Here is a 23175-nt window from a genome sequence, read left to right as displayed (position 1 = left end):
CTCAGATTTCTGGCATGCCTGTGACAATTATTGCATTTCAGCTCCAGGATACAGAAGCAATATTCATTTGAATAATGTAGTATAACCAAAACAACTTTCTGTAATTGAACTATCTGCTTTCACACAATGTATTCCTCAACATTACGTGTGTAAAATAAAATTCTTATCTGTCCTTAGATTCCTTAGCCAATTGCTTTATAGCTCTGCTCATTGGTTATAGTGCCTCCTGCCAGTGGAAGTAATCTCTCCTTATTTAAACTAACAAAGCTCTTCATGCTTTTGGGATTTTTTTTTTCTTTAACATCCTCTTGAGATATTTAAAATGAAATAAATTTCCAGCAGCCAACATTACATTAAACTATCTTACCTAATAATGAAAATAAATCATTTCACTGGTTTTCGTTCTCCATTTCTTATTCATTCTTCCATCTCTAACCAGATGCATAAAAGGCCCATTCTGTTCAATATAGAATTCAGCAAAGTAATTACTTTATACAGTACTAGTCAATGCATTGAGTAAATGTGACAGGTGAGCAAAATTGTACCCAAACTCGTGCTGGCATGATTTACAAATCTTTTATACAATAAAATGATTTTATTAGCTTTAATCTAATACAAGAATAATTTGCTTATGCTGTCATCTATCAAGAAGACTTCAAGGTCATGAGGACTGATGTTTAGGGAACCTTTGCTCATATTCTAGGGAGACCATTTCAGTTAAATCCCTATACGCTAAATAGTCACAGAATTCTTCATTTGTCTAATAACACTGACATCTTCAACCTTGAAGATACAGCATTTAAAAAAAAGAATTATGCGTGCAATAACTACAATACATTAAATGTATGGTACATTATTTTGTCTATCAATGTCTATTTGAGGATTTAATGGAAATATATATATATTACATAGAATTTAAAATGAAATATTACAGGTTTATATTTAGTTCGGCAAATTAAATTATTTCCTGTCTCTGAAACAGTTGGAACTTTCTTGTCACCATTTCCCACTGACTGTATGTTCACTATTTGCAATTGAAAATACATTAAGATGTATTGTGACAATTTTATCCTGCACATTGGATTCACTGCCATCTGAAAGGACATCTTGCAAGAAGTTATAACAGTAGTCTTTTTCAAAGACATGTAAGAATTGCTCTCTCTCAGCAATGATGAACAGCCCAAGCAGGAAGTCCAGCACTATCGGATTTAAATATCCCCACAGAATACTGGGGAACATTCTGTGCTTTGTCTGAGGCAACAACACTTTATTAAGGCTGGCTGTTCCTCTCAGCGTAGGGCAGCGTCAGAGAATCAGGTTTAATATTAGTGGCATATGTTGTGAAATTTGCTAACTTCGCAGCAGCAGTACAATGCGATGCATGATAACATAGGTGAAAAACCGGGAATTACGGAAGGTATATGCATATATGTCAGATAATTAAATTAAGTAAGTAATGCAAAAACAGAACTAAAAAAGTAGTGAGGTAGTGTTCACGGTTTCAATGTCTATTCAGACATTGAATGGCAGAGATAGGGAAGTTGTTCCTGAGTTGCTGAGTGATGTCTTCACACTCCTGATGGTAACAGTGAGAAGAGGGCATGTCCTGGGTGGTGGGTGGGTGGGGGGGGGGAGCGGTCTGTAATGATGGATGCCACCTGTTTCAGCCACTGCTCCTTGAAGATGTCTTGGACAGTATGGAGGCTAGTACCTATGATGGAGCTGAGTAATATTACAATTCTCAGAGTTGCCTCATTTCCTACTGGGCTGATTATCTTGACATTGATTTTGACTAGTAGATTTTCCTGACAGAATGATGAAGATTGGGAATTTATGATGGGAAAATCTCGCATCCTTCTTCTTGGTGTCACAGGTGATGGTGCATATTATCAACTCTTGCTAAAGTTCTGAGCAAAAGTTGGTCAAGTTGAGGTGTCCGGAATCGTGTACTTAAATTGCCTTTTTGGAAAATATTTCCTAGACTAGCTCTTTGCTTACATTGTAGCACTGAGATTAGGAATATAGCTAGGCAGAAAATTAAATCTGTTTTGCAAACATTGCGCTGCTATTCAGAGTCATTAAAAATGGAAACAGATACTTAGCACTGCAATATAACAAACTGATTTAAAGAAAGAGCTATCAATTCATTTGGTGGCTATTTAAATTCATGAGTCGCACCATGGATTTCTGAATGGGCAAGATTCATTATAAGACTGTAAGATCATAAGATCTAGGCCATTTGGCCCATCAAGTCTGTTCCATCATTTCATCATGGCCGATCCATTTTCCACTCAGCTCCAATCTCCTACCTTACCACCATATCCCTTCATGCCATGTCTAATCAAGAACCTATCAACCTCTGCTTTAAATACGTCCAATGTCTTGGCCTCCACTGCCATCTGTGGCAACCAGTTCTACAGATTTGCCACTTTCTGGCTAAGGAAATTCCTCCTCATCTCTGTTCTAAATGGACATCCTTTTATTCTGAGGTTGTTTCCCCTGGTCTTAGATTTCCCCACCATAGGAAACATCCTCTCCCCATCCACTCCATCAAGACCTTTCAACTTTAGATAGGTTACAATGAGATTCCCCCCTCATTCTTCTGAATTCCAGTGAGAACAGGCCCAGAGCCATCAAACACTCCTCAAACACTTCTGGAATCACTTTCACAAACTTTCTTTGAACCCTCTCCAATACACATGGAGTGAAATCATGGCACCGTCACCCAGTCAGATAAATCATATTCAGTCCATTTTGAGCACTCCCTTAAATTAAAAAAATCTTTGTCTTTCATCACCAATTATTATTCTCTGGAAAAACTGCTGACCACATTTTCTGTTAATAAATCCCCAAAAGCAATCACCCTAGTGTTGGTTAACCCCCCCCCCCCCCCCACTGGCTAAGAAAATGCAATTTTCAACATATTTCTCCAAGTGTGCTCCCAAGTTCATTAGAAACTCTTGAAATCTTGACGTCTAATCGAATAGTTTGGAGAATTAACACTCTGAGGCATAAACACTAGTAATGGCAATTGTGAGCACAATTGTCTTAAAACCTATTTGGTTTAGTAAAGTTCTTCAGGAAAGGAAATCTCCTATCAGTATCCAGCAAAGCAGTTGATCCTAACGCTCTTCGGAAGTCATCATGGAATCTGTTTCAGGGATAATTTGAGACAGGCAATAAATGCAGGACTTGCTGTACTCTGTATACAAATGAGAAGCTTATTTGCTGCCTTACTTCAAGATTTGTTCCTAATTTTGTTGGAACAAATGATTGACTTTCAAATTTAAAAGTATTAATTTTCACCTCTATTGAAGCTCACTACAATCATTGATTGTTTCTTTAGTTTGAGGTTGATGAATCTGTGCAATTTATTGTCACAGTCTGTTGTGGAGGCCAAGTCTATGGGTATATTTAAAGCAGAGGTTGATAGGTTCTTAATGAGTAAAGGGTGTTAAAAGTTACAGGGAATTACTTCTGTAGAGGACTTTGTTGTTTGAAAAAGAGACCAGAATTGTACAACATCTTTGCCACAAGCACTAACAACTGCAAATCAACAGACTCTTGAGGAATGTGAAGCCATCACAGACATTTTGGTAATTATCCAAGATACTTACTCCAATAAGTTTAGACTGATGTCATTAATAAAAATGGCATAAAACTGAAAACAAATTCTGCTGACATTTACAGATATAAGGGTAAATAAAGTGCACGTATGATAACACAAGAGGACAGTGAATAAAGCAGCCCATCATTGTGGCAAACTCTGAAAACAGGCCTGGTTTAATGGAGAAAGATTGGGTGAGACAATTGAAGCTAGATTAAATAGTATTGTTTAATATTAAATAATATCTTTAATATTGATGTTACAATTCACATCTTGATGGATTTACAGGAAAGGTATGACAGAATGGTTCGAGGGAGTTTCACAGCAGACCAGAATTCAAAAGGCACATTCACACCAGGATGACTACAAACCTGGTCCGTTGCAAGACCAGAATGGTTCTGGGTAGAACAACATGGTGATCTTGCCACACCAATAGTGACTTTATTGAAGGAAGAAAACAAAAAGAGCTGATCTGTGGAAATCCACAGTTTCTGCTGGTCAATTCACAGAACACAAATTGTTGACAATATCAAAGGTGTTCAAAAAGCTCTATTTTTACCATGTCCCTGACTAACTGAATACTCACAAGAAATCCACAAACCCTATGGTCATGTGCTCTAATTTTAGATATTTCTGCTTTGAGTACATGAATTTGTTTGCCACTGGTAAACAGCCAATTGAGACAGTTGATTCTTTGTACTTAATTGTAATACCTGACAACTTGGTTTTAGTCCTTTAGTTCACACTTTTGAGACTAAATGTACCAAACATACACTGGTTCATTGATATTATCTGACCTCAACTGTTCTACTGACCCTGCAGTAGCTCCATTTAAGCATGTATTGAAGGGATATTTAAACTTCAGCATGAAACATCACTTGATCAGTTTCTTCCTGAGCTAATAGAGTCAGAGAAGTACAGAAACAGGTCCTTTGACCCATCTAGTCCATGCTGAAACAATTTAAACCACCTACTCCCAATGACCTGCACCAGGTCCATTACCCTCTATATCCCGACTATGCATGTACCTTCTCTTAAACGTGAAATCGAGCTCGCATGCACCACTTGTGCTGACAGCTCATTCCACACTCTCACGATCCTCTGAGTGAAGAAGGCTCCCCTCATGTTCCCCATGAACTCTGGTTGTAGATCCACCCAACCTCAGTGGAAAAAGCCTGCTTGCATTTACCCTATTTATACTACTCATAGTTTTGTATACCTCTATTAAATCGTCCCCCCTATCTTTTATGCTCTAAAGAATACAGTCTTAGCCTCATCAATCTTTCGTTATAACTCAGGTCCTGCAGACCTGGCAACAACTTTGTAAATATTTCTCTGTATTCTTTCAACCTTGCTGACATCTTTCCTGTAGGTAGGTGACCAAAACTGCACACAATATTCCAAATTAGGCCTCACCAACATCTTATACAACTTCAACATAACATCCCATCTCCTGTACTCAATAGATTGATTTTCGAAAGCCAATGTGCCAAAAGCTTTCTTTACAACCAAATCTACCTATGCTGCAACTTTCAACGAATTACCTACCTGTATTCTCAGATCCCTTTGCTCTGCCACACACCTCAGTGCCCTACTGTTCGCTGTGGAAAACCTACCCAGTTGGTGCTACCTGAAATGCAAAAGCTTGCGCTTGTCTGCATTAAGTGAACACTGCATAGTATGAGGATTTACAGACCTCGGTAGAACTCATGATGGAGGGAAGATTAATATCAATTTTCAGCTTGTTCAACCAAATGTATTTTCTTGAGTTGAACAAAAGTATCACAACGATATCATTAGATGATTCTGCCCATCATAGTTTGCTTCACCATTCCATCATGGCTGATTTATTACTCCTCTCAATCCCATTCTCCTGCCTTTTCTCCATAGCCTTTGACATCCAGACTAATCAAGAACCTGTCAGCACACACAAAATGCTGGAGGCACTCAGCAGGCCAGGCAACATCTATGGAAAAGAGTACAGTCAATGTTTCGGGCTGAGATCCTTCATCAGGAATGGATGAAGGGTCTCGACCTGAAACGTCAGCTGTTTACTCTTTTCTATAGATGCTTTCTGACCTGCAGAGTTCCTCCAGCACTTAGTATGTATTGCTTTGGATTTCCAGCATCTGCAAATTTCTCCTGTCTAAGACTCTATCAACCTTCACTTTAAATACTCCCAATGACCTGGCTTCAACAGCCATCCGTGACACAAATTCACCACCCTCTGGATAAAGAAATTCCTCCTTATCAGAAGGAATGCAGTAGCAAGCAAAACTGTCTAGGGAAGGGTTAAGACTAAAAATACCGATTCAATATAAAATAGCCTTATTTAATTGAGGGCTTTTTACAGGCGACAGCACATTATGCTGTCATGTTTCCATAAACATACAAATTGAGAAACTCAATTTAAAAGTGACACTTGCAAAGTAACTTATAATTATTTAATATACATTTTTCACTTTTTTCAACATAAATCATAGGGTAAAAACCACAAAAATATGGAATGCAGACTTGTCAATATTTTATCTGGTCCCTCCATTTATCTTCCTTGGTGTGTGATTATGTGTTATTCTGATGGCATGAATGAGATAATTTCTGTCTCTGCCTTGGAATTTCTTATGCACATCAAACACACACAAGCTGACAGTTTCACAAAGTATACAATCTATAATTCACTGTCAAAACATGATAAACACATTTAGAATAAGTACAATTCAATGACTTGCTCATATCATAAGACCATAAGACATGGGAGCAGAATTAGGCCATTCAACCCATCGAATCTGCTATGCCATTTCATCATGGCTGACCCCGGGTCCCACTCAACCCCATGCACCTGCCTTCTCGCCATAACCTTTGATGCCCTGACCAATCAGGACACTCAATTTTTGCTGCCAAACAGTCCTCATATGTTAACCCCCTTCATTCCCAGAATCATTCCTGTGAACATCCTCTGGATTCTCTCTAATGACAACACATCCTTTCTGAGACATGGGGCCAAAACTGTTGACAATACTCCAAGTGGGGCAGGACTCTTGTCTTATAAAGCCTCAGCATTATCTTTTTGTTTTTATATTCCATTCCCCTTAAAATGAATGCCAAGATTGCATTTGCTTTCTTTATCTCAGATTCAACCTGTAAGTTAACTCTTCTAGGAGTGGAGTGACATTTGCAATTTTCCAGTCCTCTGGGAATCATGCCAGAATCAAGTGATTCTTGAAAGATCATGACCAATGTAACTGCTATCTCTTCAGCAGCCTCTTTCAGAACTCTGGGATGTAGTCCATTTGGTCCAGGTGACTTATCCACCTTAATACCTTTCAGTTTGCCTAGCACTTTTTCTTTTGTAGTAGCAATGGCACTCACTCCTGCTCCCTGACATTCACGTACCTCTGGCACACTGTTAGTGTCTTCCACAGTGAAGACTGATGCAAAGTACTTATTAAGTTCATCTGCCATTTCTTTGTCCCCCAGTATTCTCACCAGCATCATTTTCCAGTGGTCCAATATCAACTCCTACTTCCCTTTTACTCTTCATAAAACTGAAAAGGCTTTTAGTCTCCTGCTTTATATTATTGGCTAATTTGCCCTCATATTTCATCTTTTCCCTTCTTACGCCTTTTTTTAAATTGCCTTTTGTTGGATTTTAAAAACTTCACAATCTTCCAACTTCCCACTCACTTTTGCTACTTTATATGCTACTTTATATATTTGGTTTTTATTCCGTGCTTAACTTCCCTTGTCAACCACGGTTGCCTACCCCTACCATTTGAGAATAACTACTTCTGTGGGACATATCTATCCTGCACCTTGTGAACTATTCCCAGAAACTTCAGCCAGCTCAACTCTGCCATCATCCTCTTCCAAGCCACCTGGGCAAGCTCCTCTCTCATGCCTCTGTAATTCCCTTTATTGCACTGTGATACTGATATGTGTGACTTATGCTTCTCCCTCTCAGATTGCAGTATGAATTCAATCATTTATAATATCTGTCTCCTAAGGTTTCCTTTACCTTAAGCTCCCTAATAAAATCTGGATTACTACACAACACTCAATTTTAGATAGACTTTCCCCAAGTAAACTCAAGCACAAGCTGCTCTAAAAAGCCATCTCATAAGCATTCAACAAATTCCCTCTCTTGTGATTTGACTCCAATCTAATTTTTTTCAGTCCCCTTGCATATTGAAGTCCCCTATTACAATTATGACATTACCCTTATTACATGCCCTTTCCAGCTCTCCTTACATTCTCACCCCAACATCTTGTCTACTATTTGGAGGCCTATATATGGTTCCCATAATGGTATTTTTGCCCTTGCAGTTTCTTAGCTCCACCCAGAAAGATTCAACAACAGAGCCTTCCTGCCTGACCTCTCAATGCAAAGTATATCCTTTGATATTAAGCTCCCAACTATAATCTTCTTTCAGCCATGTTGCACCACAAGTTCATCCTCCTTATTCCGAATACAACATACATTTAAATACAGCACTTCAGTCCCGCATTCTCCACTCTTTTGAATTTTGCCTCTGTGGTACAATTTAACTCTTTGCTCTGTACCCAATCATTGGCTTATCCTTCCTTACATTTATGTTACATCCATCAGCTACTTGTAAACTTATTCTCAGCTCTATCATACTGGTTCCCATCCCCCTTCCATATTAGTTCAAACTGTTCCCAACAGCTCTAGAGAACCTGCCTGCAAGGATATTGGAATCCCTTGGATTCATGTTGAACCTGTCCCTTTTGTACAGATCACACCTGTCCCAGAAGCGGTCCCAATGATCCAGAAATCTGAATCCCTGCTCCCCGTTCCAATTCTTCAGCCATGCATTTATCTGCCACCTCATGCTATTCCTATCCTCAAGTGGCAAAGGCAGCAATCCCGAGATTACTACCCTTGAGGTCCTGCTTTTTACCTTCCTTCTTAACTCCTTGTATTCTTTTTCTACCTATGTTGTTAGTACCAATATGTACCATAACTTCTGGTTGCTCTCCCTCCCTTTTAGGGATATTGTGGATGTGTGTTCAGATATGTCAGGGACCCTGGCACCTGGGAGGCAAACTACCATCTGTGTTTCTTTTTCATGTCCACAGAATCACCTATCTGTCCCCCTAACTATAGAGTCCCCTATTACTGCTGCCATCCTCTTCATTTCCCTACCCTTCTGAGCCACAGTCTCACTGCCAGAGGCATTGCCGCTGTTACGTCCCCCCACGTAGATTGTCTCCCCCGGCTGTATTCAAAATGGAGTACTTATTGTTGAGGGGAACGGCTACAGGGGTGCTCTCCACTATCTGACACTTTCCCTTCCCTCTATTGGCAGTCACCCATTTATCTGTCTCCTGTAGCCTTGGGGTGACCACCTCTTTGTAGCTCCTGTCTATCACCTCCTCACTTTCCCTAACAAGCAGAAGATTATTGAGTTGCAGTTCTAGTTCCCTAATTTTGATTCTATGGAGCTGCACCTGGTGCAGATGTGGCCACTGCGGAGGCTGGAAGTCTCCTGGAAATCCCTCATCTGACACCCCTAATGGAACATTGGCCCTGTAGACATACCCCCTATTCTTTCCGGAGTTAAATAATAAATAAACATACTAACTTACCTTGACTCTACCTGTTTTTGCCGAAGCCTGTTGAGCCAAATCCTTTCCATTCTGACTCAGACCACTCCACTGGATGGTACCTTTCTTTGGTGGAAACTGAGTTATTCAAGATCTGCTCGGGATCTGTGTGGGAACACTTCTACTGTGTCTGTGCTACTATCCAAAGACTCCCGCTGAAAACTAGCTGCTTTTTCAAGCTCCGCTCAAGCCTTGTGCGGGAACACATCTACTGCATCTGCACCATTCTTCAATCACTTTGGTGCTTAGACAGTGATTTATATATAAAGGGTCAATTTTGTGTGTGTGTGCTTGTCCAGTAGCACTTACATCCACTGTGATAAAGTGCTTTGAGAGATCAGTGATGAAACATATCAACTCTTGCATGAGAAGTGGCTTGGATCCACTCCAGTTTGCCTACATCACAACAGGTCTGCAGTAAATCACATTTCATTGGCTCCTTATTCATCCCTGGAACATCTGGAGAGCAAAGGATCACAAATCAGAATGATCTTTATTCACTACAGCTCAGCATTCAATACTCTCATCCCTCAAAACTAACCCAAAAGCTTCAAAACCTTAGCCTCAATATCTCCTTCTGAAATTGGATCCTCAATTTCCTTACTTGCAGACCCCCGTCAGTTCGAATTGGCAACAACAACTGTTCCACAATCTCTATCAGCACAGGAGCACCACAAGGCTGTGTGCATAGCACCCCCCCGCCCCCCCACTTGCTTTACACTTATAAGTGTGAGGCTAAGCACAGCTCCAATATCATATTCAAGTTTGCTGACAACACCACTGTTGTTGGCCAAATCAAAGGTGGTGATGAGTCAGCATATAGGAGGGAGGTTGCAATCTGGCTGAGTGGTGATACAACAAAAATCTCTCAGTCAGTGTCAGCAAGGCAATGGAGCTGATTGTTGACTTCAGGAGGAGGAAAACAGAGGTCCATGAGCCAGTCCTGATTGGCGGGGGTGGGGGGGATGAAAGATGGACAGGGTCAGCAACTTCAAGTTCCTCAGTGTTATTTCAGAGGATCTATCCTGGACCCAGCACATACGTACAATTATGTAGAAAGCATGGAAGCACCTCTACTTCCTTAAAAGTTTGTGAAGATTTGGCATGACATCTAAAACTTTGACAAACTTCTATAGATGTGTGGTGGAGAGTATATTGACTGGCTGCATCACAGCCTGGTATGGAAACAACAATGCCCTTGTATGGAAAAGCCTGTGAAAAGTAACAGATAAGGCCCAGTCCATCATGGATAAAGCCCTCCCCACCAATGAGCACATCTGCACAGAGCACTGTCACAGGAAAGCAGCGTCCATCATCAAGGACCCACACCAGCCAGATCATCCTTTGAAATAGTAATACTCAGGAATTTAAGGTTGCCTACCGTTTCTACCTCAAATCCTCTGATGAGGACTGGCTCAAGTATCTCTAGTTTCCCTTTCCTGAAGACTACCATTAGATCCTTGGCCTTGCTGACATTGAGTGAGATGTTGTTGTTATGACATCACTCAGCCAGGCTTTCGATCACCAATCTTTGCTGGGTCATCAACAAACTTGAATATGGCATTGGAGCTGTGCTTAGCCACACAGTCACAGGTGTAAAGTGAATAGAGAAGGGGGCTAACTATACAGCCTTGTGGTGCACCTGTGCTGATGGAGATTGTGGAGGAGATGTTGTTGCCAATCTGAACTGACTGGGGTCTACAAGTGAGGAAACCCAGGATCCAGTTGCACAAGGAAGTATTGAGGCCAAGGTCAAAGCTTATTGATTAGTTTCGAGGAGATGATGGTATTGAATCCTGAGCTGTAGTCAATAAAGAGTATCCTGATGTATGTATCTTTGCTGCCCAGATGTTCCAGGGTTGAGTGAAGAGTTAATGAGATGGTATCTGCTGTGGACCTGTTGTTCCAGTAGGCAAATTGGAGCTGATCCAAGTCACCTCTCAGGCAGGAGCTGATTTGTTTTGTCAGAAGCTTCTCAAAACACTTCATCACTGAGGACATAAGTGCAACAAGGTGATGGTCATTGAGGCAGGTTACCAAGCTTTTCTTGGTCACTGGTATCATTGAAGCCTTCTTGAAGCAGGTGGGTACCACACACTGCTGAAGTGAGAGATTAAAAATATCAGTGAGCACACCAGCCAGTTGGTCAATACAGGTCTTTAGTACTTGGCCAAGTGCCCCATCTGGTTCAGGTGCTTTCTTTGATCCATCCTCTTGAAGGCAGCTTCAGATACTGAGATCAAAGGATCATCGGAAGATGTGGGGATTCATGATGGTTCCTCCATGTTCTGGTGGCCAAAGTGAGCATAGAAGGCATTGTGCTCATCTGGAAGTGAAGCCCTGGTGTTCCCTGTGTCATTTAATAACTTTGTCAGAGGCTATAGCATTTAAACCCTGCACTGAACTGTTCCCATAACCTATGGACTCACTTTCAAGGACTCTTCATCTTGTGTTTTTGATATTAATTGCTTATTCATTCATTCGTTTGTTTGTTTGTTTGTTTATTTATTTATCTATCTATTTATTTATTTATTTATTTATTCATTCATTCATTCATTCATCCATCCATCCTCTTTAGTATTCACATATTTTGTTGCCTTTTGCATGCTGGACGTTTGACCTCCCTGTTGGGTGCAGTCTTTCAATGATTCTATTATGCTTATTGGATTTATTGAGTATATCTGCAGGACAATGAATCTCAGGGTTGAATATGGTGACGTATATGTACTTAGATAATAAATTTACTTTGAACTTTGAAGGACATCTCATTTGATACAAGTGCCATTGCTCTCAGCAAGTGTTATTGTAGTGTCACTATTGCAACCGATCTCAAGGCTGTCAGTTCTAAAACTTTGGAGCTGGTCAAGTCCTGCTGTGTACTCACCATAACTTCCCATCTCTCCTAAGGTTTTCATTTAACTATTTACTGCAAGGCTTGAAGCTATTACATCGTTTTTAATTTTATTCATCATGGGCACGCAGTTGAATGGTTCCACAGTACAATAAGATGGACTCTTGACCACACAATCTATCTCATTATTCTCTACCTCCACTACATTTTTTCTGTTTTTTATTCTCCTCCTCCTATATCCCAAAAACATTCAAATTGCTAGTTTAATTGGCCACTATAAAGCCCCACCTGTGTGTAGGTGAGTTGGAGAATCTTTTAGGAGTTGATAGTCGTGTGGGGAGAATAGACAACAGGACTGGTACGTCAATCTTAGATGCTTAATGATAGCAAAGGGTCTATTTCACTTCTATATGACTTTTATGACTAGTTGGCTGAAGTATCTGATTGACTCAGATCAAACATCCAAACTGTTATTCTGTCCCAAAAATGGGACTCTTGCTCCACAATAACTGTGCTGGTGGGGTGCATATTGTGTATATATCACTCAGTAAAATCTGAAATACACCCAGTAGAGATCTTGCAAGGGAAAGTGTGCAAGCAAGTAGTGGAGCCAGCAGTTCTTCCTCAGTCAGTAGCACTAATTATGCTGAACTGAACCAACTTGGGCTTTTTGAACTGTTTTACTTGGGCTTGAAGTTTCACTTCCTCCGACTTCAATGGACTTCATTTCTACAAAAAGCTCACTACCTTCCTGGGTTATTTTCACCTTTCAAAAAAGCAGTTCTTTACTTGTGGGACTAATTAACTTTACAAAAGGAATTCATTAAACCAAATCCTGAAAAAAAAAGCAAATAGATATTAAATGTTTACTAAGCTATTAGGGACTTTGAATTATTACGGAAATTTGTTGCTGTAGATTTTCAGCATCCGCAGAATCTCTTGTGCTTATGGTTAACTATGTTTATAGCACTTTCCAGTTATAATGGCTCTTCTAGTGTTTATCGAGGTACTTTTAAAACTGTGGTGCGACCTACTGACATCTATGTTTAATATCCTCAGCATCTTCTCTTGTCCAATCACATTCTTTATGTAATGTTATTAGCAGAAATGTACAAAGCTCTTTAGTGAATGGAGGATGGAATCTGAGAGAGCAATGACCTATGTTGTCTTGGTGGGCTACACTGTGAAACATGACAATTTAAACTCCCATGACTAGTTTTTTTCAGTGGGCAAAACACGTTTGCTTGTTGAAAGGTTCTGTGATTTAAGTGAAAACCTAACACCCAGTCTTCACCTTCTTCAGAATCAGAATCAGGTTTAATATCACCGGCATTTGTCATGAAATTCAGCAGCAACACATTGCGATACGTAATAATAAAAAAAAACTGTGAATTACAGTATGAATATATAAATAGTTAAATCAAATAAGTAGTGCAAAAAAAGAAATAAAAAAGTAGTGAGGTAGTGTCCATGGGTTCACTGTCCTTTCAGAAATCAGATAGCAGAGGGGAAGAAGCTGTTGCTGAATCATTGAGTGTGTAGATTCAGGCTTCGGTACCTCTTTCCTGATGGTAGCAGTGAGAAGAGGGCATGTCCCGGGTAATGGCAGTCCATAATAATGGACACTGCCTTTTTGAGGCAGCACTCCTTGAAGATGTCCTGGATACTATGGAGGCCAGTGCCCGTGATGGAGAGGATTCGGTCTACAATTCCCTGCAGCTTATGACAATCCTGTGCGGTAGTGTCCCCGCCTCCATCCCCAATACCAGATGCTAATGGAGCAAGTTAGAAAGCTCTCCATGGTATAGTTGTAGAAAATTGTGAGTGTTTTTGGTGACATACCAAATCTCCTCAAACTCCTAATTAAATATAGCCGCTGTCTCACCTTTGTTATAGCTGCCTCTTGTTACTTTGAATCATTGCCTATTCTTTGTTATGAGGAAAATAATTTACAGGAATGTAATGCTCAAATCCTCTGGTGTCTTCACAGCATTCTGTGAAGATGGCTGCAGGAATGGAGGTACCTGCATCGCTCCCAAGGTCTGTGCATGTCCTCAAGGATTCACAGGACAACTCTGTGAAACTGGTAAGCAAAGATATTCTTCTTCTTTGGCCATTTCTCATGGTGAAGGATGACTTGTTCAAAAGGTTCAGAGTACATTTATTATCAAAGTATTCATATACCAAATACAGCCTTGAGATTCATTTTCACGCAGGCAGCCACAAAACAACAAAGCACAATAGAGTTTACAAAAACAGAACACACCACAAACATTGTCATACTTAAAATGTGCAAAAAAAGAAAGAATAAGTTGTGCGAAGGATAAAATAGCAAACAAACAATCCACAGAACAGGAACCGCAGAGGAGCTGAAAGAAAGTCCAGTTGAGCACTGCAGCCGGTCGGGAGCCCAGCGGCTGCACACCACAGCTGTGGAGCACTGAATGCCTGTGGCAGGACTCCAGTTTGGCAAATATTTCGGGGTTCCACAAAATGCCTGGCTGTACAAAAGCATACCTCTCAGTGGGGAAATTACAGGCTGCGGACTGCAGTGAGTAAGTAGTTGAGGAGTCCTACGCAGGATCAGTGGACTCTGCCACAGACAGGGCGGTGGGCATTGACAGCTCCTGAAGAATCGACTCTGTGTACCCAATGTCTTCCTGGATGCTCCTCCGTTTTGAACGGTTACTCCCGTGATTTAAATCTTCACAAATTTTTCCACAGAAGTTGTTTGCCATTGGCTTCTTCTGGGCAGTGTCACTTCAAGATGGATGACCCCAGCCATTACCAATACCAGCCATAGTGGGATTCCTGTCAGGAATGGACAGGAGGAGGAGTATAGGAAACTGATACAGGACTTTGTGATATGATGCAACTCAAACTACCTGCGTCTCAATATCACCAAGACCAAGGAGATGGTGGTGGACTTTAGGAGATCTAGGCCTCATATGGAGCCAGTGATCATTAATGGAGAATGTGTGGAGCAGGTTAAGACCTACAAGTATCTGGGAGTACAGTTAGACGAGAAGCTAGACTGGACTGCCAACACAGATGCCTTGTGCAGGAAGGCACAGAGTCGACTGTACTTCCTAAGAAGGTTGGCGTCATTCAATGTCTGTAGTGAGATGCTGAAGATGTTCTATAGGTCAGTTGTGAAGAGCGCCCTCTTCTTTGTGGTGGCGTGTTGGGGAGGAAGCATTAAGAAGAGGGACACCTCATGTCTTAATAAGCTGGTAAGGAAAGCGGGCTCTGTCGTGGGCAAAGTACTGGAGAGTTTAACATCGGTAGCTGAGTGAAGGGCGCTGAGTAGGCTACGGTCAATTATGGATAACTCTGAACATCCTCTACATAGCACCATCCAGAGACAGAGAAGCAGTTTCAGCGACAGGTTACTATCGATGCAATGCTCCTCAGACAGGATGAAGAGGTCAATACTCCCCAATGCCATTAGGCTTTACAATTCTACCGCCAGGACTTAAGAACTTTTTTGAAAGCTATTATTAATGCTTTTTGAGATAGTGATTTAGATGCATATCATATTTTTTACTGAGTTAAGTATTGTCTGTAATTAGTTTTGCTACAACAAGTGTATGGGACATTGGAAAAAAAGTTGAATTTCCCCATGGGGATGAATAAAGTATCTATCTATCTATCTATCTATCTACTCTTTGGAGGTTGTCTGCCTGGTATCAGTGGTCACAAAACCAGGACTTATGAAGTGCATTAACTGTTCATACAACCATCCATCACCTGCTCCCATGGCTTTATGTGACCTGGAACGGGAGCTAAGTAGGTACACCACCATGCCCAAGGGTGACCTGTAGTCTAGTGGAGCGAAGGAGCGCCTTATGTCTCTTTTGGTAGAGCCATATCTCCACCCTGCCACAGAAGATTTGCTTTAGTGAAGAGATTAACCTGAGCTCAGCCTTTGTGTCAACATATAAGCAAATGTCATCTGTGCATTCTTTTCACCAGGAGATACAATGGTATATGACTAAAATTATTTTAAGAACTCATTATGTGTTCTTTTCTGATTCAGGAAGGGCCATTTATGTATGTATTCACCAATAACGGAAGCACTGCACAATAAGTCACTTTAGTAGAATTATAACACATGCAGAATAGAAAAACAAATGATGGATGAGGATGGAGTAAAGAAAACAACATAATACTTATCATCCAATTAATAAGACGATCTCTGCAATAATAGAGGGAAACAGAGACAATCTTTCACACCGCCTTCTCTTGCGTTCTCTCACTCTCTCAATAAACTTGTCACTTTTGTGTATTTAATATTTTTAGTAATATTTGAGTAATCTTGTGTGTGTATGTGTGTGTGTGTGTGTGTATATATATACATGACTTGCACTACCTTGCACTACTTAATTAGTCTATTATATATGTAACTTACATTTTCTCTATTATTATGTATTTATGGTACTGCTAGCACAAAGACCGTAAATTTTATGACATATACTGGTGATATTAAACCTGATTCTGACATATATGTACCATAATATATATTCTATTTAAGTAAATATGAAGTTCGAACTGCATTTCAGACTCCCATGTCCTCCTTGGAATTAATTTAATGTTTTGTAGTTACAAAACCTAACAGTCCCTATCTCCAAATTTCAGCGCTAGCACTAGTTGTGACCTAGCCTAAGAGCCAATTCCTCTCTGCACAAAGAAAGTCCCATTTTTATACTCTTCAAGATCCTTAACTGTAATGCGAATGCTGGTTTGCCTAGTGTTCCTAAAGCCAAGCACATCAGAACCGGTGATGCGGCGTTTGGAATACTCCATCGACTGAAACACGCCAGGCTAATACTGTGAAACATTTCAAACTACTTCTGAATACCTACTTTTTAAACCTGGCCTACTTATAGGATTACTCAATGCTGGATGATGTTGATTACGTTTATATAATTTGGTATATTCAATTACATTTTATTCTCTATGTTTGACTTTACTTATGCTTTTAACTTCGTCTCATATTTTATGACTATATTGATTTATCTTTGCAATCTATGCGAAGTACTTTGAGCCTGCAGCCTAATGTATGACAGATGCTAAAAATAAAGTTATTATTATTAAAACCCAAACATAACTCTTAAACCAGTACTTTTTCATCCCTTAGTGGTACCAGCTGCATCTTCTTTTCTCTTACAACCTTTGGCTGAGATCAGAGCTTTCCAGCCTTCATTATGCCCTGGACCCCTACCATTAACCAAGGGTTCTGTGGGCTCCAGGCTGGGAACCCCTGGCCTGGACACCTAACCCGAGAAAACAGAGACAACAGGTCTGTAAGGAGGAAAACATTCTTCACCAATATTCCATCTCAGGGATGTTTGTTCATGACTATCACCACATTCCAAGCTGACACCATTTAATCTTTCAAACTTCCATTTTATTTTAACATGTACCAAGGAGGAATCACTTTTAACTCTTGCCTTCCAAATGGACATAACCTTCATAGTGTAACTAATGCAAGATAAACAAAGAACACCGCCAACCACTCTACGTGGTCTTGTTTGACCTACCAACTTGTTGAAAGGTCATGAAAAATCCATCACAAATTTGGCTCATTAATCTATTCCAATTCTGCTACATTATGCCACGCATTCTGTGATCCTAGCCAAGACTCAATACCAGTGCAAACTTAGTGAAGCAGATCTGCATCTCACAGTATTCCTCATTGCAATATTAGATTTCACCTCCAATAAGTTCCCAGGGGGGGTACGGATAATCCGCAGAATCAATGGAAAATTTTTTGTCCTCGATTACCAGATCAAAAGCAGGATCATGCCTCATCCTGGCCATCAATTTACGATATGCAGAGCACACTGGGAGACTGAGCTCCAAGTCATTTTCAATTCCTTCACTGAAAAGGCTTGATGAGCTCTGGCAAGAACGGATAGAGCACTCTTATTTCAGTTTGGCAGAGCAAAAGATGTCTCTGTCTCTGCAGCATGTCGCCCTGCACTAGATCATAAATTGAATATTAGATTTTTGATATAAAACTGTGCTCGAGTTCAGCTTGCAGCTTAATATGTGTGTGAAGTATGAAATCTACAAAATGCTGAAAATACTCAGAAGTAGCAACATCCACAAAGAGGAACAGAATTGATGATCTCTCATCAGGGGTTAAAATGTATCTCTACTTAAAATTTTTAAGTTTCACTGTAATATTGCATGTTGAACCATAACTTCACATTAGGGACTTCCGCCAGTTCAGCTGGCTTTGACCAAAGATTATTGAGAGATTTTGCTGTTCAAAATTAATTGCAACAGGGCCAATCTATCAACCACCTCATTACTACACCGGGATCCCTTGTGATTTAACCAGCCACAAAGGTGTACCAGTGACTGACTGATAATAGAGTGCTGGCAGACTACAAACTGATTAAACTGTGCTAGCTTTGACACAAACCGAATATGATCCCTCTAACATTTGTACTGGGCTTTGGCCATTTTATTGCTGCAGGCCTTATTAAACCACCTGCCCCCCTCTATCTTCTGACAGTTTTCCTCAGGCTGAATTTGGTTAGGGATTTTCTGTGTGAAGCCTGACATGAATACAGATTTCTGCAGCCCACATCGGCAAAGGGGGTCAATAGGTTGGAGGCTTTAATTCACCGAGGTCAGACTAAATCCCCTTACATTGAGACTTCACATTTCTGGCACGTTACCGCTGCTAGAAATACACAATAAACGAACATCAGAAGCTGTAGTGTAAACATGACTTTTGGGACCCCTATGCTTAGCATAGCAAAAAAGCAGCTGGGAAACTCACAAACACTAGTTCTCTTACTGTGGTTTGTAAGACTTATTTCCCTTCAGTCAAATGGCCATTTCTAGCTACAAGAACATGTCAGCCAGAGTAAACATCATTCAAAATGATTTTAATAACTGAATAAAAACTTATTACTTTTATGACATTTAAAATAAACCAGGTAATTTTACTGAAAATTAGAAACACTCAAAACCACTCAAAAGTAGTTTTAAGCTAATTATCATTCTCTGCTAAGTATTTCTCTTAACAGCCATAAACACTGCACAGTCTCCCAAAGACAACTTTTGGAAGATGCCCTGAGAAACAAAGTCTTTTACTTATTTTCCTCATTTAAAAATTTAATAACTATCTTCTGGTAACTCTGTAAACAAATATATTGAAATAGACACCGTCTACAAACCCCTAAGAGCCAAAGAAAGGCATGTCGATAGAATTCAAAGACCAATCAGAACCGAGGCAAGCAAAGGGGGAGCCTATGTACATATGAGCACTCCCAGAGAGAACAACTGTGCACTGAGGATTTCACCTCTGGTGATGAAACGCCTGCAAGCTAATTGCCAAGCTCAGCAAACACCGTAACATCAAATGCCTCAACCCAAGCTACTATAATTCACCACCATCAGGATAACCTCCATTATTTAAACTCTATCAGGCGATATTTAACAAGATGGTGACTTTTGTATGGAATTAGAGTCAGGGTCAATTAACAGCTCAGCAACTGCCAGTTTACTGGAGAAGTAAATACCGAGCTAATGTGGAAACAGATTTCTGAATTGGAATGACTTAAGTTGGATTTGAATCCTCTGCCCCACAGAGACTCGGGTGTGACCCTGACCTCAGGCGCTGAGTGTATGGAAATTGTATATTCTCACCATGGCCATTTGGATTTTTGCTGGATGCTCCAAGTTTTCTTCCAGAACCAAAAGATGCGCTGGTTGGTTTATTGGTTATTGTAAACTGAATGTTAGTACAGGTAAATGAGGAAAGAAGAAAGGAGTGATGGTGTGTTTGTAACAAAGAATAAGTTCCAGGGCTACAGGAAATTCAGGGTGGGGCGTGTGGACAGGCCTGACTGAATGCAAGTGTGCAAGATCCAGTGATCTAGTGAACATCTCTTCCTCGCTGACGATCAACACTGGGGCACTCGGGTGTCTGATTAGTCCACTGTTCTACTCTCTATATACACATTGACTGCATGCCTAGGCATAGCTCAAATACCATCTATAAATTTGCTGACAATACAACCGTTGTTGATAGAATCTCAGGTGGTGACGAGAGGGCGTACAAGAGTGAGATATGCCAATTAGTGGAGTGGTGCCGCAGCAACAACCTGGCACTCAACGTCAGAAAGATGAAAGAGCTGATTGTGGACTTCAGGAAGGGTAAGACAAAGGAACACATACCAATCCTCATAGAGGGATCAGAAGTGGAGAGAATGAGCAGTTTCAAGTTCTTGAGTGTCAAGATCTCTGAGGATCTAACCTGGTCCCAACATATTGATGCAGTTGTGAAGAAGGCAAGACAGCGGTTATACTTTATTAGGAGTTTGAAGAGATTTGGTATGTCAGCAAGTACACTCAAAAACTCCTATTGATGTACTATGGAGAGCATTCTGACAGACTGCATCACTGTCTGGTATGTTGGGTGGGAGGAGCTACTGCACAGGTCTGAAAGAAACTGTAGCGGGTTGTAAATTTAGTCAGTTCCATCTTGGGTACTAGTCTACAAAGTTCGCAGGACATCTTCAAGGAGCGGTGTCTCAGAAAGGCAGCGCCCATTATTAGGACCTCCAGCACCCAGGACATGCCCTTTTCTCACTGTTACCATCAGGTAGGAGGTACAGAAGCCTGAAGACACACACTCAGCGATTCAAGAACAGCTTCTGCCCCTCTGCCATCGGATTCCTAAATGGACATTGAACCCTTAGACGCTACCTCACTTCTTTTAATATATAGTATTTCTGTTTTTTGCACAATTTTTAATCTATTCAAATTCTATTCTATATTGTATAAACTGAATAAGATTTGCTTATTTATTTATTATTATTATTTTATTTTTTTCTTCTATATTATGTATTGCATTGAACTGCTGCTGCTAAGTTAACAAATTTCATGTCACATGCCGGTGATAATAAACTTGATTCTGACTCTGATTCTGATTTTGGTCTGAATACCTTCCTTCTCTGTTTAATCATCATCATTATGTGCCGCGTTGCATGACATGGGCGATCACAGTCCCAAGACCATGATTGTTCTTGGCAAATTTTTCTACAGAACTGGTTTGCCATTATCTTCTTCTGGGCATTGTCTTTACAAGACAGGTGACCCCTGCCATTATCAATACTCTTCAGAGATTGTCTGTCTGGTGTCAGTGGTCACATAACCAGGACTTGTGATATTCACCAGCTGCTCATAAGACCACCCACCACCTGATCCTATGACTTCACATGACCCTGAATGGGGGGCGGAGGGGGGGACGACGCAGTGGTTAACAGATGCTTCTCCTTGCCCAAGGTGACCTGCAGGCCAGCGGAGGGAACCCTCTCCCTGTTATAATAGGCAAGTAATAAAGTAAAGCAGCTCACATTATTTTTATTTGATGCTTACAATATATCAAGTTTTCTTTTACGTACTAACCCTATAGCAAGATGGTGAATCTGCTCCTAAATCTTTGACAGTGACTCTCATTATAGTCTTAAGAATGTTACAATGAAAGACAATTAAATAGCTCGGTGGTATGTTGATTTGATTTTTTTTTCTTGGCTTGGGGAAAGAGCAACTACTTACCTTTGAAACTAGGCAAATATACAGTGAATCATACAACTCAGTTAACGTCCACCATTCATCAGCTTACATCAGCTTAGAAGCTTATGTTCTATATGTGAGCCTCCTACTGCTATAGTATCCAAAGCCCAAGGCAACATAGGCCAAGAAAATCAATCATCCTGCTCACTACATGCACAGAGGTTTTGGGAAGGATTTCGATGGCTTCTGCCTAAACTGCAGAAGAGCTTGAGATCTCAACTAATAGACGCTGTATGCTGGTAATATCCACAAGTATGTCACCTTCACTTCCACTCGGAAGAGTATGGTCTCAAAGCTCTGCCAAATGTTCTCTGCAAGATGATTCTACTATTTTATGCTCTTTGACATTGAGTACACACTTGAGAAAACTGCAGCAGGAATTTTGTTGTATGTATGCACCACATTTCTTCAATAGTTTGCTTTTTCTAAGTATTCTTTGCATTATAACTTAGAATCAGATTTATCATCATGGATATATGACATGTAATTTGTTGTTTTACAGCAGCAGTAAAGTTCAAAGTCATAAACTCAAAAATAAGTAAATTAATTAAAAATGGAATAATATGGGAGTGTTCATGGATCCATGGACTGTCCGGAAAGCTGATGGTGGAAGGGAAGAAGCTGTTCCTAAATCTCTTGAGTCTGGGTCTTCCAGCTCCTGTACCTCCTTCTCCATTGGAGTAATGAGAAGAGGTCATGTGCCAGATGGTGAAGGTCTTTAGACCATGGAACCATAAGATATAGCAGCAGAATTGGGACATTTGGCCCATTGAGTCTGCTCTGCCATTTCATCATGGCTGATCTAATTTTCCCTTGCAGACCCGAACTCCTGCCTTCTCCCTTTATTCCCTGACTAATCAAGAATCTATCAGCCTCTGCCTAAAATATACCCCACAACTTGGCCTCTACAGCTGCCTGTGGCAACGAATTCCACAGATTCACCATTCTCTGGCTAAAGAAATTCCCCCTCATCTTCATTTCAAAAGGATGCCCTCTATTCTGAGGCTGTGTCCTCTGGTCTTAGACTCTCCCACCATAGGAAACTTCCTCTTCACATCCACTTTATCAAGGCCTTTCACCATTCAATAGGTTTCAATGAGGTCATCCCTCATTCTTCTGAATTCTCGTGAATACAGGCCCAGAGACATCAAGCTCTCTTCATATGACACGCCGTTCAATCCTGGAATCATTTTCATGAACCTCCTTGGAACTTCCTTCAGTGTCAACAGAACACACACACAATGCTGGAGCGACACAGCTGAAGGCTCTCGGCCTGAAACGACGACTGTACTCTTTTCCATAGATGCTGCCTGGCTGCTTAGTTCCTCCAGCACTGCGTGTGTGTTGCTTGGATTTCCAATATCTGCAGATTTTCTCTTGTTTGCCAGTGTCAACTCATCCTTTCAAAGATAAGGGGCCCGAAATTGCTCACAATACTGCATGTGAGACTTTACCAGTGCTTTATAAAGTCCCAAGTCCCTTTATGCCTCAG

General features: G+C 40.6%; 1 protein-coding gene across 2 annotated transcripts in view; it reads left to right on the top strand.

The window, feature by feature from the left end:
- LOC140734964 (protein kinase C-binding protein NELL2-like) overlaps window positions 1-23175 on the top strand; it is a 320968-nt gene that overhangs the window by 191494 nt on the left and 106299 nt on the right. The window contains exon 15 of one of the 2 annotated variants that reach the window (XM_073059716.1): window positions 14074-14169. The exons of the other annotated variant lie outside the window; for it this stretch is intronic. Within the exon in view, the coding sequence (XP_072915817.1) occupies window positions 14074-14169 (96 nt within the window). The remainder of the gene's footprint in view (window positions 1-14073; window positions 14170-23175) is intronic. 2 annotated transcript variants of the gene reach the window in all.

This window comes from Hemitrygon akajei, chromosome 10 (genome assembly GCF_048418815.1).
Source record: "Hemitrygon akajei chromosome 10, sHemAka1.3, whole genome shotgun sequence".
NCBI classification, from domain to species: Eukaryota; Metazoa; Chordata; class Chondrichthyes; order Myliobatiformes; family Dasyatidae; genus Hemitrygon; species Hemitrygon akajei.
The sequence above is the reverse complement of the archived record's forward strand: the minus strand, read 5'-3'. Positions and strand labels throughout refer to the sequence as shown.